This window comes from Melozone crissalis, unplaced genomic scaffold, assembly GCF_028551555.1.
Source record: "Melozone crissalis strain CALT ecotype California unplaced genomic scaffold, PUWL_Pcris_2 ptg000004l_1, whole genome shotgun sequence".
Taxonomy (NCBI): Eukaryota; Metazoa; Chordata; class Aves; order Passeriformes; family Passerellidae; genus Melozone; species Melozone crissalis.
Genome location: NW_026535782.1, coordinates 41,943,525 through 41,954,386, shown reverse-complemented (window position 1 = coordinate 41,954,386; position 10,862 = coordinate 41,943,525). Strand labels below are relative to the sequence as shown.

The 10,862-nt window shown below is 50.0% G+C and overlaps 2 protein-coding genes across 2 annotated transcripts; both read left to right on the top strand.

The window, feature by feature from the left end:
* The first annotated feature begins 1,365 nt into the window (after window positions 1–1,365).
* On the top strand, window positions 1,366–1,662 carry LOC128937982 (MIEF1 upstream open reading frame protein-like). The gene has a single exon (XM_054277899.1). It carries the CDS (start codon window positions 1,450–1,452, stop codon window positions 1,660–1,662), a length of 213 nt encoding a protein of 70 aa, XP_054133874.1. The 5' UTR covers window positions 1,366–1,449.
* A 93-nt stretch (window positions 1,663–1,755) lies between these two features.
* On the top strand, window positions 1,756–10,623 carry MIEF1 (mitochondrial elongation factor 1). The gene is made up of 5 exons (XM_054277888.1): window positions 1,756–1,843; window positions 3,133–3,281; window positions 3,412–3,592; window positions 5,606–5,868; window positions 6,916–10,623. Exons 2-5 carry the CDS (start codon window positions 3,138–3,140, stop codon window positions 7,720–7,722), a joined length of 1,395 nt encoding a protein of 464 aa, XP_054133863.1. The 5' UTR covers window positions 1,756–1,843; window positions 3,133–3,137; the 3' UTR covers window positions 7,723–10,623.
* The last annotated feature ends 239 nt before the right edge of the window (window positions 10,624–10,862 follow it).

Genomic DNA, 10,862 nt, shown 5'->3' with positions numbered 1-10,862 from the left:
AACGATTGGGGTTGTTTATCTCAGAAAGGAAATGAACAAGAGGAGATTGGCACGGAGTGAGCCAGTCCAGAGCTTCTGTTTTTCTTCCTGTTTAGTTCTATCACTGTCATATCTGGTGTCGCTGAGAATTGTGTGAAGTGATGTGGCTCTCCTCTGTTACACACCATTTGCTCCTTCTCTCACCCTCCCTTCCAGGGGAGGCACAGCACATTATGTTTTATATTTAGGGAGGACCTGGGGAGGAGGAGATGGCTAAGGAGAAATATATATGCCCCAGAGATGCCTCATAGTAGAGAAGGTGAGAATGGAAAAGTGGGATTTACACCTGAACAGTGGAGCAAAAAGTTCTAGCTTTGGGAGTCTCCTTCCATCAGCTCAGGCAGACCCCAGAGAGGCTGCCAGCTACTGCCCTTCTCCTAGAGCCTTGAGGCTTCCAGACCAAGCCTTGGTCTCTGGGGGTTCCTTGGAGATAAAGAAAAGGAGCTTGAATTTGATAAATTAGTTTGCAAAAAGCATCCCAGAAGTCAGAAGTACCTTGAGATGCAGCATTGATGCACAGCTCTCTTCCAGGGGAGGGTCAGGTTGGACATTGGGGGGAATTCCTTTGCAGAAAGGGCCATTAGACATTAGGGATGGGCTGCCAGGGAGCTGGTGGAGTCACGGTGCCCGGAGGGGTTTAAGGAAAGACTGGACGTGGCAGTGGGTGCCATGATGTGGTTGACAAGGTGTTGTTCAGTCAGAACCTGGACTCCCTGCCCTCAGAGCTCTTCGCCAACCTCACGGAATCCGCGATTCGCACGGCAGACACGCTGCCTCTCGGGCGAGCGCGCTGTGCTGAGGCACACGGAGCCCCACACGGCACGCGGAGCCCCACACGGCACACGGAGCCCCGGGCAGCGGGAGCCCCACACGGCACATGGAGCCCCACGCGGCACACGAAGCCCCACGCGGCACACGGAGCCCCGGGCAGCAGCAGCCCGGGCTGCCGGGGCCCTTCCCGGCCGGAGCATCCCGCGCTGCCGAGGTGGGCCGGGCCGGGCGCGGGCCGCTGCCCTCCCTCCCGGCCGCCAGGGGGCGGTAGCGCCGCGCCGCCGCCACCCCAGGCCCGCGCGGCTCGCTGCCCGCGGCGCCGGCGCTGCCATTGGCGGGCACGGGGGCGCGGCCCGGAAGCGGAAGCGCGGCGCTGCCGGGTGACCCCGGGAGCGGCCCGGAGCGGCCCCGCGCGCAGCCGGTGAGAGCGGGGCGGCCGCGCTCCTCCCGCGGGGCTGAGCGGCGCCCGCGGCCCGCACCGGCCGTTACCCCGCGCCGTTGGACAGGCGGCCCCGCACCGAGCGGGGCCCGCCACCGAGCGGCGGCCGGCGGGGCCCTCGGGGAGGGAGAAGCCGACCCGGATCCCGCCGTCGGTCACCCCTCTGCCGGTCGCCCGCCCGCGCCGCACAGCTGTCCCCCATGGCCGCGTGGTCCCGGGAGGCGGTGCTGACTCTGTACCGGGCTCTGCTGCGCCGCGGCCGCGGCCTGCGCTACACCGACCGGGATTTCTACCTGGCCTCCATCCGCCGCGAGTTCCGCCGGAACCAGGGGCTGCAGCGGCTGGAGGACAAGGAAAGGCAGCTGGAGAAGGGGCAGGCTTTCCTGCGGAGCAGCCTCGGGGGCCTGGTTTAGCCATTCCCTCTAGCTCCCACCGGTCCCAAGTACCTCCCTCTTCTTTCCAAAATCCCCTCGCCCGCCAGAAGAGATGATTAACACTCACTACCCACCACTGTCTTGAAGAAATCCTGAAGGTGCTTCCACAGGCACACCAGGAGGGCTCTCCTGTTCTCTTCACAAATGCATTAGGTCACAGGTAGGTCATTTACAATGATATAACCGTGTTCTTCATGATGCTGTTACAGTGAGCTTTACAAAAGTGTGGGGTTTGTTCTGCTTGGGGATGACAAGTGAATGTATTCTTGGTTCATCCAGGCAGGAACATTCCCGCTGGCTTGACTGTAGAAAAAACAAAGGGCAGTTTTCAACCACCCCAGGCAGGCAGGCAGGCTCAGAGCCTTGGACACTGACGTAGAAAACAGCCCTAAAGTCACAGTGCAGGAGTTTCTTGGGGTTTTCATGTAGGTTCACTGGGGATCCCCCTATGGCTTTACCATACCAGTGATGGTAAAGTGTGTTTTACAGGATCACAGAATCATTGATGTTGGAATAGGCCTCTGAGCTCATTGAGTCCTATCTTTGACTGATATCCACCTTGTGACTAGAAGGCACTGCCTGCCACGTCCAAGTTAAACACCCCCAGGGATGGTGACTCCATCACCTCGCTGGGCAGCCCATTCCAATGTCTGATCACCCATTCTGTGAGGAAATTCCTCCTGATGTCCAGCTTGAGCCATCACTGGCACAGCTTGAGGCCCTGTGGGTCTGAGAGACTCTTTAAATTTAAATCTCAAGGTCACATTTAATGGCAATTTGAGGACACAAAAGTATACATGTAAGAAAATATTCATGTCAGTGTTTGACATGATTTGGCTGAGAGTCAAACCCCCCAGCCTCCAGGGCAGGAATAAACATCAAATGAAGGCAAAGGAGCTGTTCCTTTTATGATGTGTTGCGGTCTCTGCTGCTGATTCTTGGGTGTCTTTGAAGTATCTGGGATGGGACACTGTTCAGAAATTAATCTGTGAATGGGAGCTCTGAGACTGCCTGTCACTTCTTGGGGAAGATTCCACTCTGTGCCAGACAGTTGACCAACCCTGTATTGCCTTGTCTGTAAGCAAAATCACACTTGTTACATTAGAAATTACAAAATAAATTGGATGTGCTTTGGTTGGGAAGCACAAATTATAAGAAAAATACCAGAATAGTTAGAAGGTTTTGCTTAATATGCAGGATTTTATTGCAAAACACTGTGGAAGTAAATTTTGCTTTCTTTCATTAAACCTATTCAATTATTAGAAACTTCACCTCAAATTTGGATGTGTTCCCTGAGGCACTGGACATTGCTTGGTCAGTACTGTCCTGGCACTGCTGGGAACAAGCAGCAATTTGGGTCCCTTCCTGTGGTAAAGCCTGGGGCAGCAGCGGGTGGGAGGTGTGGGAGGAGGGGGTGAACCACCATTTTGTGCCTCCTGTCCCTCGCAGGTGAGATGGCAGGCGCTGGGCAGCGCAGAGGGAAGAAGGATGACAACGGCATCGGCACCGCCATCGACTTCGTGCTGGCCAACGCGCGGCTGGTGCTGGGCGTGGGCGGCGCCGCCATGCTGGGCATCGCCACGCTGGCCGTCAAGAGGGTGAGCGAGGGAATGAGGGAGGGAGTGCCACGGCCAGCACCGGGCACGGCTCCGGGAGCGGGGTGCCCGCAGTGGCCTGGGTACGATGGCAGCGTTGGCCCCTCGGTGACTCAAACCCTTCCCGCTTTAGATGTACGACCGGGCAATCAGCGCTCCCAGCAGCCCCACTCGCTTGGGCCAGTCGGGAAAGAGAAGCTGGGAAGAGCCAAACTGGCTGGGCTCCTCCTCACGCCTGCTGACCCAGGACATGAAGAGCAGCCTCAGCCGCTCCCTGCAGACCCTTCCCACTGAACCTTCAGCTGCAGACGCTGGTAAGAGGCATGGTCATCCTCCTGCATCACAGTCACCCAGGCCTATAAGCCCTGCATTTGTTTAATGGAGTGCAGAAGAAGGAAATCAGAAGAAGGAAATACCCTGTCTGGCTAGGATTTTTATGTTTTTCTTTTAAGCAGGTGCACTGGTAACTTCAAGAATCAGAACTGACCCTGGGAACAAATCAGTAATGATCATCTGTTTGCACTCTTCATTCCTCTCATGACTGCATAGCTTTATTCTCCCTAATTTTTGCTCTTTTAATCTGAATATCTAATCTTTCCTGATAGAAAGCTATTGCATTCGTTTCAAGCACTCTGCTGCCTTTCTTTGGCTCATTCCAGTTTGCTTGCATCCTTTTAAGGGGGGAGTATTCAAGCTGTGAATGTACTAGCAGTTTATAACGGTATTTTCTGTATTATTGCTACCATTTTCTAAATAATTTCTGGATCGACATTTCCCTGTTTAGTGCTGCTTATCACTGTGTTTTTCTTCAATAGTCTATAGGAAGTGTCCTGTAGTTTTCTTTCTGGGTGAGATAATCAGTAATTTAGAATCCAGCCATGTTTTGTTACGTGTGGTTGGTTCTTTGTTCTCAATGGTTTTACTTTCTATCCCCGATTTATAATTGGAGATTTAAACTAAAAATCAGAATCAAACTATTAACTTGATTTCCGGATTATTTTAAAGGAAGTTGTCTTTGGAATGGCAATAGTTTTTTCTGCTGAGGAAACATTAAAAACTAGACAGCTGTGTTAAATGGGGTCTAGATGATTTGATTGGAGTCCCCAAGCATATGGGCTGAGTAATAAAAACATTGATGATGGTGTCTTAAATTCTTCAATTAGAAGTAAATTAAAACTCAGGATGGAAGAATAATTTTTTTCATAAATAGGCAAGGAAATCCAATTCCCTATGGTTTAGTGCATTATTTCCTTTACATGAAAAAAGCTCAAATCTGTCCCAGAATCCAGTGGGACAGGAGACAGCAGCTGCTGAGGCTGGGATAGATGGCTTTGTGTACAGCTTGGTCAGCCATTCCTCATGTGCTGTGTGGCCAAATCATCAAAAAAATCATCAAACAAAAATTGGCAACAGCCAATTGCTTTAACGGGCCCACTGACTTGGGGATTTCTCCTGTGCCCCTTAGGTATCATAGCCCTTCCAAAGTTCTCTTAGATCTGTAATTCCCCTTTAATTATCATTGTTAATGTCCGAAACTCTTTGTCCATGTTAAGAGAAATCTGAAATGGATGGGAAGCATAGATTTATTTATTTGGGAAACCAGTCAGAAAAGAAGGGACTCAGAGAATCTGTGCAGGTCAGATATTGTTTAGTAATGCAGATACAATGTAAACCTTGCATTGTTGCAGTGTGCCTCTGAGTGGGCTCTCTGGTCTTTTTGCAGTGAAAGTTTCAGTGGGGGTATCACTGGAGCTATGATGGCCTGAGCTGGGATGGTCCCAGGATCTGTCAGCTCATCATCCTAATAACTGTGCTGGTCAGACTCCCAACAACTGTTTCATTTCCAGGTGGCACAGTCTTCTCTGATCTCATATGCTAGTCAGGACTGGGTTTCGCTGGTAATTTGTAATAATCTGTTTCAATGGTAAAAACTCGAAGAGATCATGGTGGTTGTTCAAAAGTGTTTTATTCACTGATCTGGCATCGCACTAAAAGCTTTTGAACTGGTAACAGCACTGAATTTTTGATGAAATTTAGCTGAGATATTGCCCACGTAGCCATTAAAATTACATCTTTGTACACAATATTAGTCTGGCTAAATTTCAAATCTAGTAACTTGTTTTCATCCATTTTGGTGCTCTTACTAGTATATTTTGAAGTTCCTTAGCATGCCCCTTTGGAGCAGTAGCTGCATAAAGCCTGCAAAATGTCTGCCAAGGGCTTTTTGAGACCCGGGAGGCCGCAGTTCCGTGCTGCAGATTCTGTTCTGCGCAACGCTTCGCAGCGGAATCAGCTGCAACCTCAACAGTTCTCCTTCTGTACTGCAGACTTCTTTCGACCCACAAAGGCCAAGCCATCTGCCAAGAGGAGTCAGGTGGAGCTGAAGAAGTCCCGCCTTCGGCTGTCGCTGCAGGAGAAGCTGCTGGCGTACTACCGGCGGCGGGTGGCGATCCCGGCGGACGAGCAGGCTCGGGCCAAGCAGGCGGCCGTGGACATCTGCGCGGAGCTGCGCAGCTTCCTGCGCGCCAAGCTGCCCGACATGCCCCTGCGGGACATGTACCTCAGCGGCAGCCTCTACGACGACCTGCAGGTAACTCCTGGGCTCCTCGGGCAGCAGGCTGACCACGCACGGGCGTTTCGGCCTTCCCTGGTGGCGCTGCTGGCTCAGCACAGCGTTCCTCAGTAATAAGGCCCCTGGTGCTGCCTCTCCCACTGTGGAGCCAGGCGTCGATTTCCACAGTGCTGTTTGAACAGGCATGACCAGGCTGCTCTGTTATTGTCTGCAAAGCCATTGCTTTCTTGTTTTGTCCTTCTTTGTTTCTCCTCTGTCTCTTCTTTTAGTTGTGTTTTTCTTGCTGTTTCTCCGGTACATGTCTGTTTTCTCTTTATCCCTCTGTAACCATCCAAATAGATTCCCTTAGAACTCCCATGTATTCACGTAGGTCTTTCCTACCCTTTTTTTTTTTTTTTTTTTTTTTAATGCATGACAGACCTGGATTGGACAGCAGTCCCTGCTACAATATCTCCCTGATGGCAAGATGCCCATGGCTATAGTGAGTGATTCAGAGGCACACTTCTTTGTTTGAGTCAGAGCTCTGGAATGGAGCATGGAATGTCCAGTGAAAATTAGACCTGGGGTCTTAATCACATTGATGAAAAGGGATCTTTAACAACCTTTTTCCAAACAGTGTGGCAGACCAGGTGAGGGCAGTGTACCTAGCTGTAGCATTGGATTATTAAACCATGGCAACAGAAGCTTGTCAAGAAACTTGAAACTCTGTCTCCTGTTTAAATTGTCATGTGGTGTTGCCGTGCCCTCGGCCAGCTGCACCTCACAACCGAGGAGCAGATTTAAAGCAATATGTGGCAGAATGATTCATCTATATGCAGTCCATGTCAGGTCTCTAAATAGTACATACCACGTAAGCACTAGCTTCAGCTATACCTTGGAATTATCCCACTGATGGTTGGAAATAGTCCTTCAGAATACCTTTTAACAAAGGGAGGCTGGGAATCCCACGAGACAGCTGAATCCTTATTCCAGGTTCCCTTGGACAGAAGGCTATCTAAAGGTGGTGAATAAAATGAATGTGGAGAGAGAAAGCTTATTCTTACTGACTTTTCTCTCTTGTGAAAGGTAGTGACAGCTGACCACATCCAGCTCATTGTACCTCTCATGCTGGAGCAGAACCTGTGGTCCTGTATCCCCGGGGAGGACACTATCATGAACATTCCTGGCTTCTACTTGGTGCGTCGAGAAAACCCAGAGTACTTTCCTCGCGGGAGCAGCTACTGGGACCGCTGTGTGGTGGGAGGTTACCTTTCCCCCAAAACTGTAGCAGACACCTTTGAAAAAGTTGTAGCTGGGTCCATCAACTGGCCAGCAATCGGGAGTCTCTTGGACTATGTGATCCGTCCGGCAGCTCCCCCAGCAGATTTGACTCTGGAAGTGCAGTATGATGCAGATCGGCATCTTTTTATTGACTTTCTGCCATCCCTGACACTGGGGGACATCGTCCTCGTTGCCAAACCTCACCGACTGGCCCAGAACGACAACTTGTGGCGCCTGAGCCTGCGGCCGGCGGAAACGGCGCGCCTCCGCGCCCTGGACCAGGGGGATTCTGGCTGCCGCTGCTTGTGCCTCAAGATCTTCAAAGCAGTGTGCAAGCTGAACCCGGCTCTGGGACACCTCACTGCCAGCCAGCTCACCAACGTCATCCTGCACCTGTCCCAGGAGGAGTCCGACTGGTCCCAGGACATGCTGGCTGACCGCTTCTTGCAGGCCCTGAAGGGGCTGATCCGCCACCTGGAGGCTGGTGTCCTCCCTAGTGCCCTGAACCCCAAGGTGAACTTGTTCTCAGAGCTCACCCCTGAAGAAGTGGATGAGTTGGGCTACACCCTCTACAGCTCTCTGTCGGAGCCAGAGGTCTTGCTGCAGACGTAATGGGGCCTTACCTAGGGAAGTGTTGATAGAGTTCAGCCAATGCAGACTTTGATTACTGCGAATTATGTCTCCTCCACTTCTCCCTGTCTCCCTCTCTCTCTTCACCACTCCCCCTTTTTGGTTCATTAGTAATTCCTGCTTTGGAGTTGGTGCTCCCACTGAATTTCTTGGTGCTACTGGTCCATTTCCACCATCTCTGCCCCAACAGGTGCCCATTGGCTAGGGAGGAGAGGCTAAAACTGCAGCTCTGAGATCTTCACATAAATTCTGATGAGTTTTTAGCGTCTACCAAAAAAAAATAAACCAAACTATGCACTTCTTTCTTCTGTAGTACACTTACTGCAGCAAACCCTTTTTGGTCTGAAGAAGAAGGTGGAACTGGGCTGGTAAATCCAGTGATGATTTTAGCAGACTTGCACTGAGGTTGTTTAATTTCCTCCAGCCTGATTTTGCCCTATGTTTCTTTTTCTCTGCTGTCCTACACTGTCTCACTTTTCTTTCTTTTATGTCCTTTTGGCCCAGTCATGCAGGGCAGACTGAGTGAGATATTTTGGATAGGGTTGTTTTTGTATTTCTGAGTGGATAATGATTACACTGGCAATATTTAGGGCTGCAGAGCTTGAAATTGAAGAATTCCCGCAGCTCCTGCTCCCATGGAGCCTTCTCATCCTTTGGAAGCTGGGGTCAGGATTAAGGGCCAAAATTTGTCCAGTCTGCTGCGACACCACATCCTGTACAGACAATTGTTGTTGAGGCTGTCACAGGGGAGGAAGGAGCCTTTGTGGTCTGGTTGTGTGATGAGGCTGAAGGAGCAGAGCTTGCTGTTCCTGCCTAGCCAGATCTCCTGGGAATGGCCTCGGGAGCGGAGAACAAGGCAGCTCTTCAGTTGTCTCTGGCCTAGAGGAAGAGAGGGTGATTATAGGGGAGGGGTGGGAGACACACATGGGAATGGGGATTTTTTTTTTTTCATCTTTCCCCCAAGAGCTTATGGCTGTTTTGGTTTACTGAAGGAGGAAACAAGATTGCATGCCTCAAAGGGCTTTGGAATAAGCACACACAAGCCAGATTCTCACCAGCTCTAAAGGCTGTGAAGGTGATAGAACTGAACTGGTGACATCAGCAAGGTTCTGTCCCATACAGTGATATTAGGGTACATATACAAAGCTGGCATTTAGGGATGTATTAGCTTTGCCATCTGCTCTGCGTGCTTTAGTCTCCTCCCCAGAACTGAGGCTGTCCATCCCCTTCCTCATTCCCATGCGCTGATTTTCCAGTGCTTTCATTTTACAAATACTCTTAGAAAGCTGGTGAGGGCACACCTTCCCATTCCATCTCTTTGGACCTGTTGGCAGTGCAGTTCTGCTCACTCCTGTCTCTGGCTGCTCTCAGGCTGTGGACTCTTTATACTCTGCATTTAGCCACCTGCTGTCTTCAAAAAAGTGGGAGAGAAGGTGTCCCCCGAGTGTGGAGCTCTGTGTGTATCTCAAAAGACCAGCATAACTATTGTTTCAGAAACATGTTTGCCTTTTCCCTGCTGTAGGAGCTTTTTTCACCCTTGCTGTCCAGCCTCCTTAGCCAGTGGAGAGGAGTACTGTAGCAGCAGAGTTTGGAGGGAGCAGGAATCCTTTTTTCCTTTTCTCCTCCCTTCCTCTCAGGACTTCCCCCATCTTTGACAGAGAAGTTTCAAGGTGAATTTCAAGAGTGGAAGCACGGAGGGAAGTCTTTCACCCTGGGTTTTTTTTTAGAGGCAGTGCTGGTGAGGTGAGGGAGGGAGCAATTTCTCGGACAATCCGTCCATTTTAGCCAGTGTGTCAGACAGCATTCTGTATACAGTGATAACGCAACGTTGCATTTTAAATTATTTAATCTTTAGGGTACTGGTATTTTCTAGACTGCCAGATGTGTACTTTGGAGTCTGTGTGTGTATATAAAGTCTATAGTCTATCAAAGGTTAACAGGAATCCCATTTGTATGACTTTGTGTTTTGCAGCAGTCAGTGTTGTTCAACTGTTGATTGCTCTTCACTCTGGTTCCCAGACTTTTTCCCCCTCTTCCTTACCTTGCCCCCCACTGCATTTCTGATGTCAGCCTTTCTACCCTAAAAGCAGACAGATGAGACTTGGAGCCTATAGGCTACTGGGGGGAATTCCCCTTGTTTTTAATTACTTGAAGGTCAACAAAAATATTAAAATATCTGGGTTGTCAGGAGTTCCCCCAAAGCTCATTTCTTCAGTGTGATGTCACCCCTCACTTGGTGCTGACTCCAGTACTGTGGTCTTCACATTTTAACAGCAGTGTGGCTGGAAATGATTAAAACTCTAGATACAAAAAAGAAAAGGTGAGATATGACCTGAGAACAGTTGTCACATACATATCTGTATATATAATTTTTTACATGAATGCTTTTACTTCTTCCTGGCAACCTAATGAATTAATATTTTATGACCATTTTTTGCTGCTATTGAGCTCAATTTGTGTATCAAATGGAGACTGAAGCTGCCTTTTTGCCTTTTTTGTAGACTCTGCTCCACTTCACTTGCATCAACCATCTCCATCATTTCTTCCCTTCACTTTTGCCCTCCTCTGAGCTAGCCATGAGCCTGTTCTCAGGAGGCAAAGGATCACTTCCCACAGGCAGCCACCACAGCAGGCAATAGCTGCCCTGGCAGTGGCAGTCTTGACAAAGGCCAAAGATGTGATGGGTCACAGGGACACTGCAACTAGGAATATTTTAAGAGCAAGGTCAGGTATAAGAGGCAATAGAAGCAGGGAAGAAGGTGTAGGCAAAGTATGCAGGAAACAACCACTAATGCTGCACCCAGCCTTTGGGTCAAACAGAATGTTGCAGAGTCTTTCAAACTGGCACCTTTCAGTATTAAATGCAGTACATGTGTTGATTTACAGGCTTACCTGCAGGTGGGCTACTTCCTGGCCAAATCTGTAGCACAGAGCAGGAGAACCTAAAGCTGAATGTGAAAGGGCAGCTCCAAGCCCCCTTCCTGGCAGAGCGGCTCAGACAGATTGATTGTAAGAGGCCCAGGGCACGCATTGGGCTGGTGGCTGCTCAGCTCCAAGAATGTCTCCCTGTGTTCTGCTCTAGCTTAGCTCACACAAGCTTCCCATGAGATTGTCTTCTCATT

Bases quoted from the DNA above. Each gene is read 5' to 3' on its own strand.
- LOC128937982 (XM_054277899.1), top strand. From the start codon at position 1,450: ATGGCCGCGTGGTCCCGGGAGGCGGTGCTGACTCTGTACCGGGCTCTG.
- MIEF1 (XM_054277888.1), top strand. From the start codon at position 3,138: ATGGCAGGCGCTGGGCAGCGCAGAGGGAAGAAGGATGACAACGGCATC. The intron at 3,593-5,605 runs GTAAGAGGCATG...TCTGTACTGCAG, and splicing joins ACCTTCAGCTGCAGACGCTG to ACTTCTTTCGACCCACAAAG. The intron at 5,869-6,915 runs GTAACTCCTGGG...CTCTTGTGAAAG, and splicing joins GCCTCTACGACGACCTGCAG to GTAGTGACAGCTGACCACAT.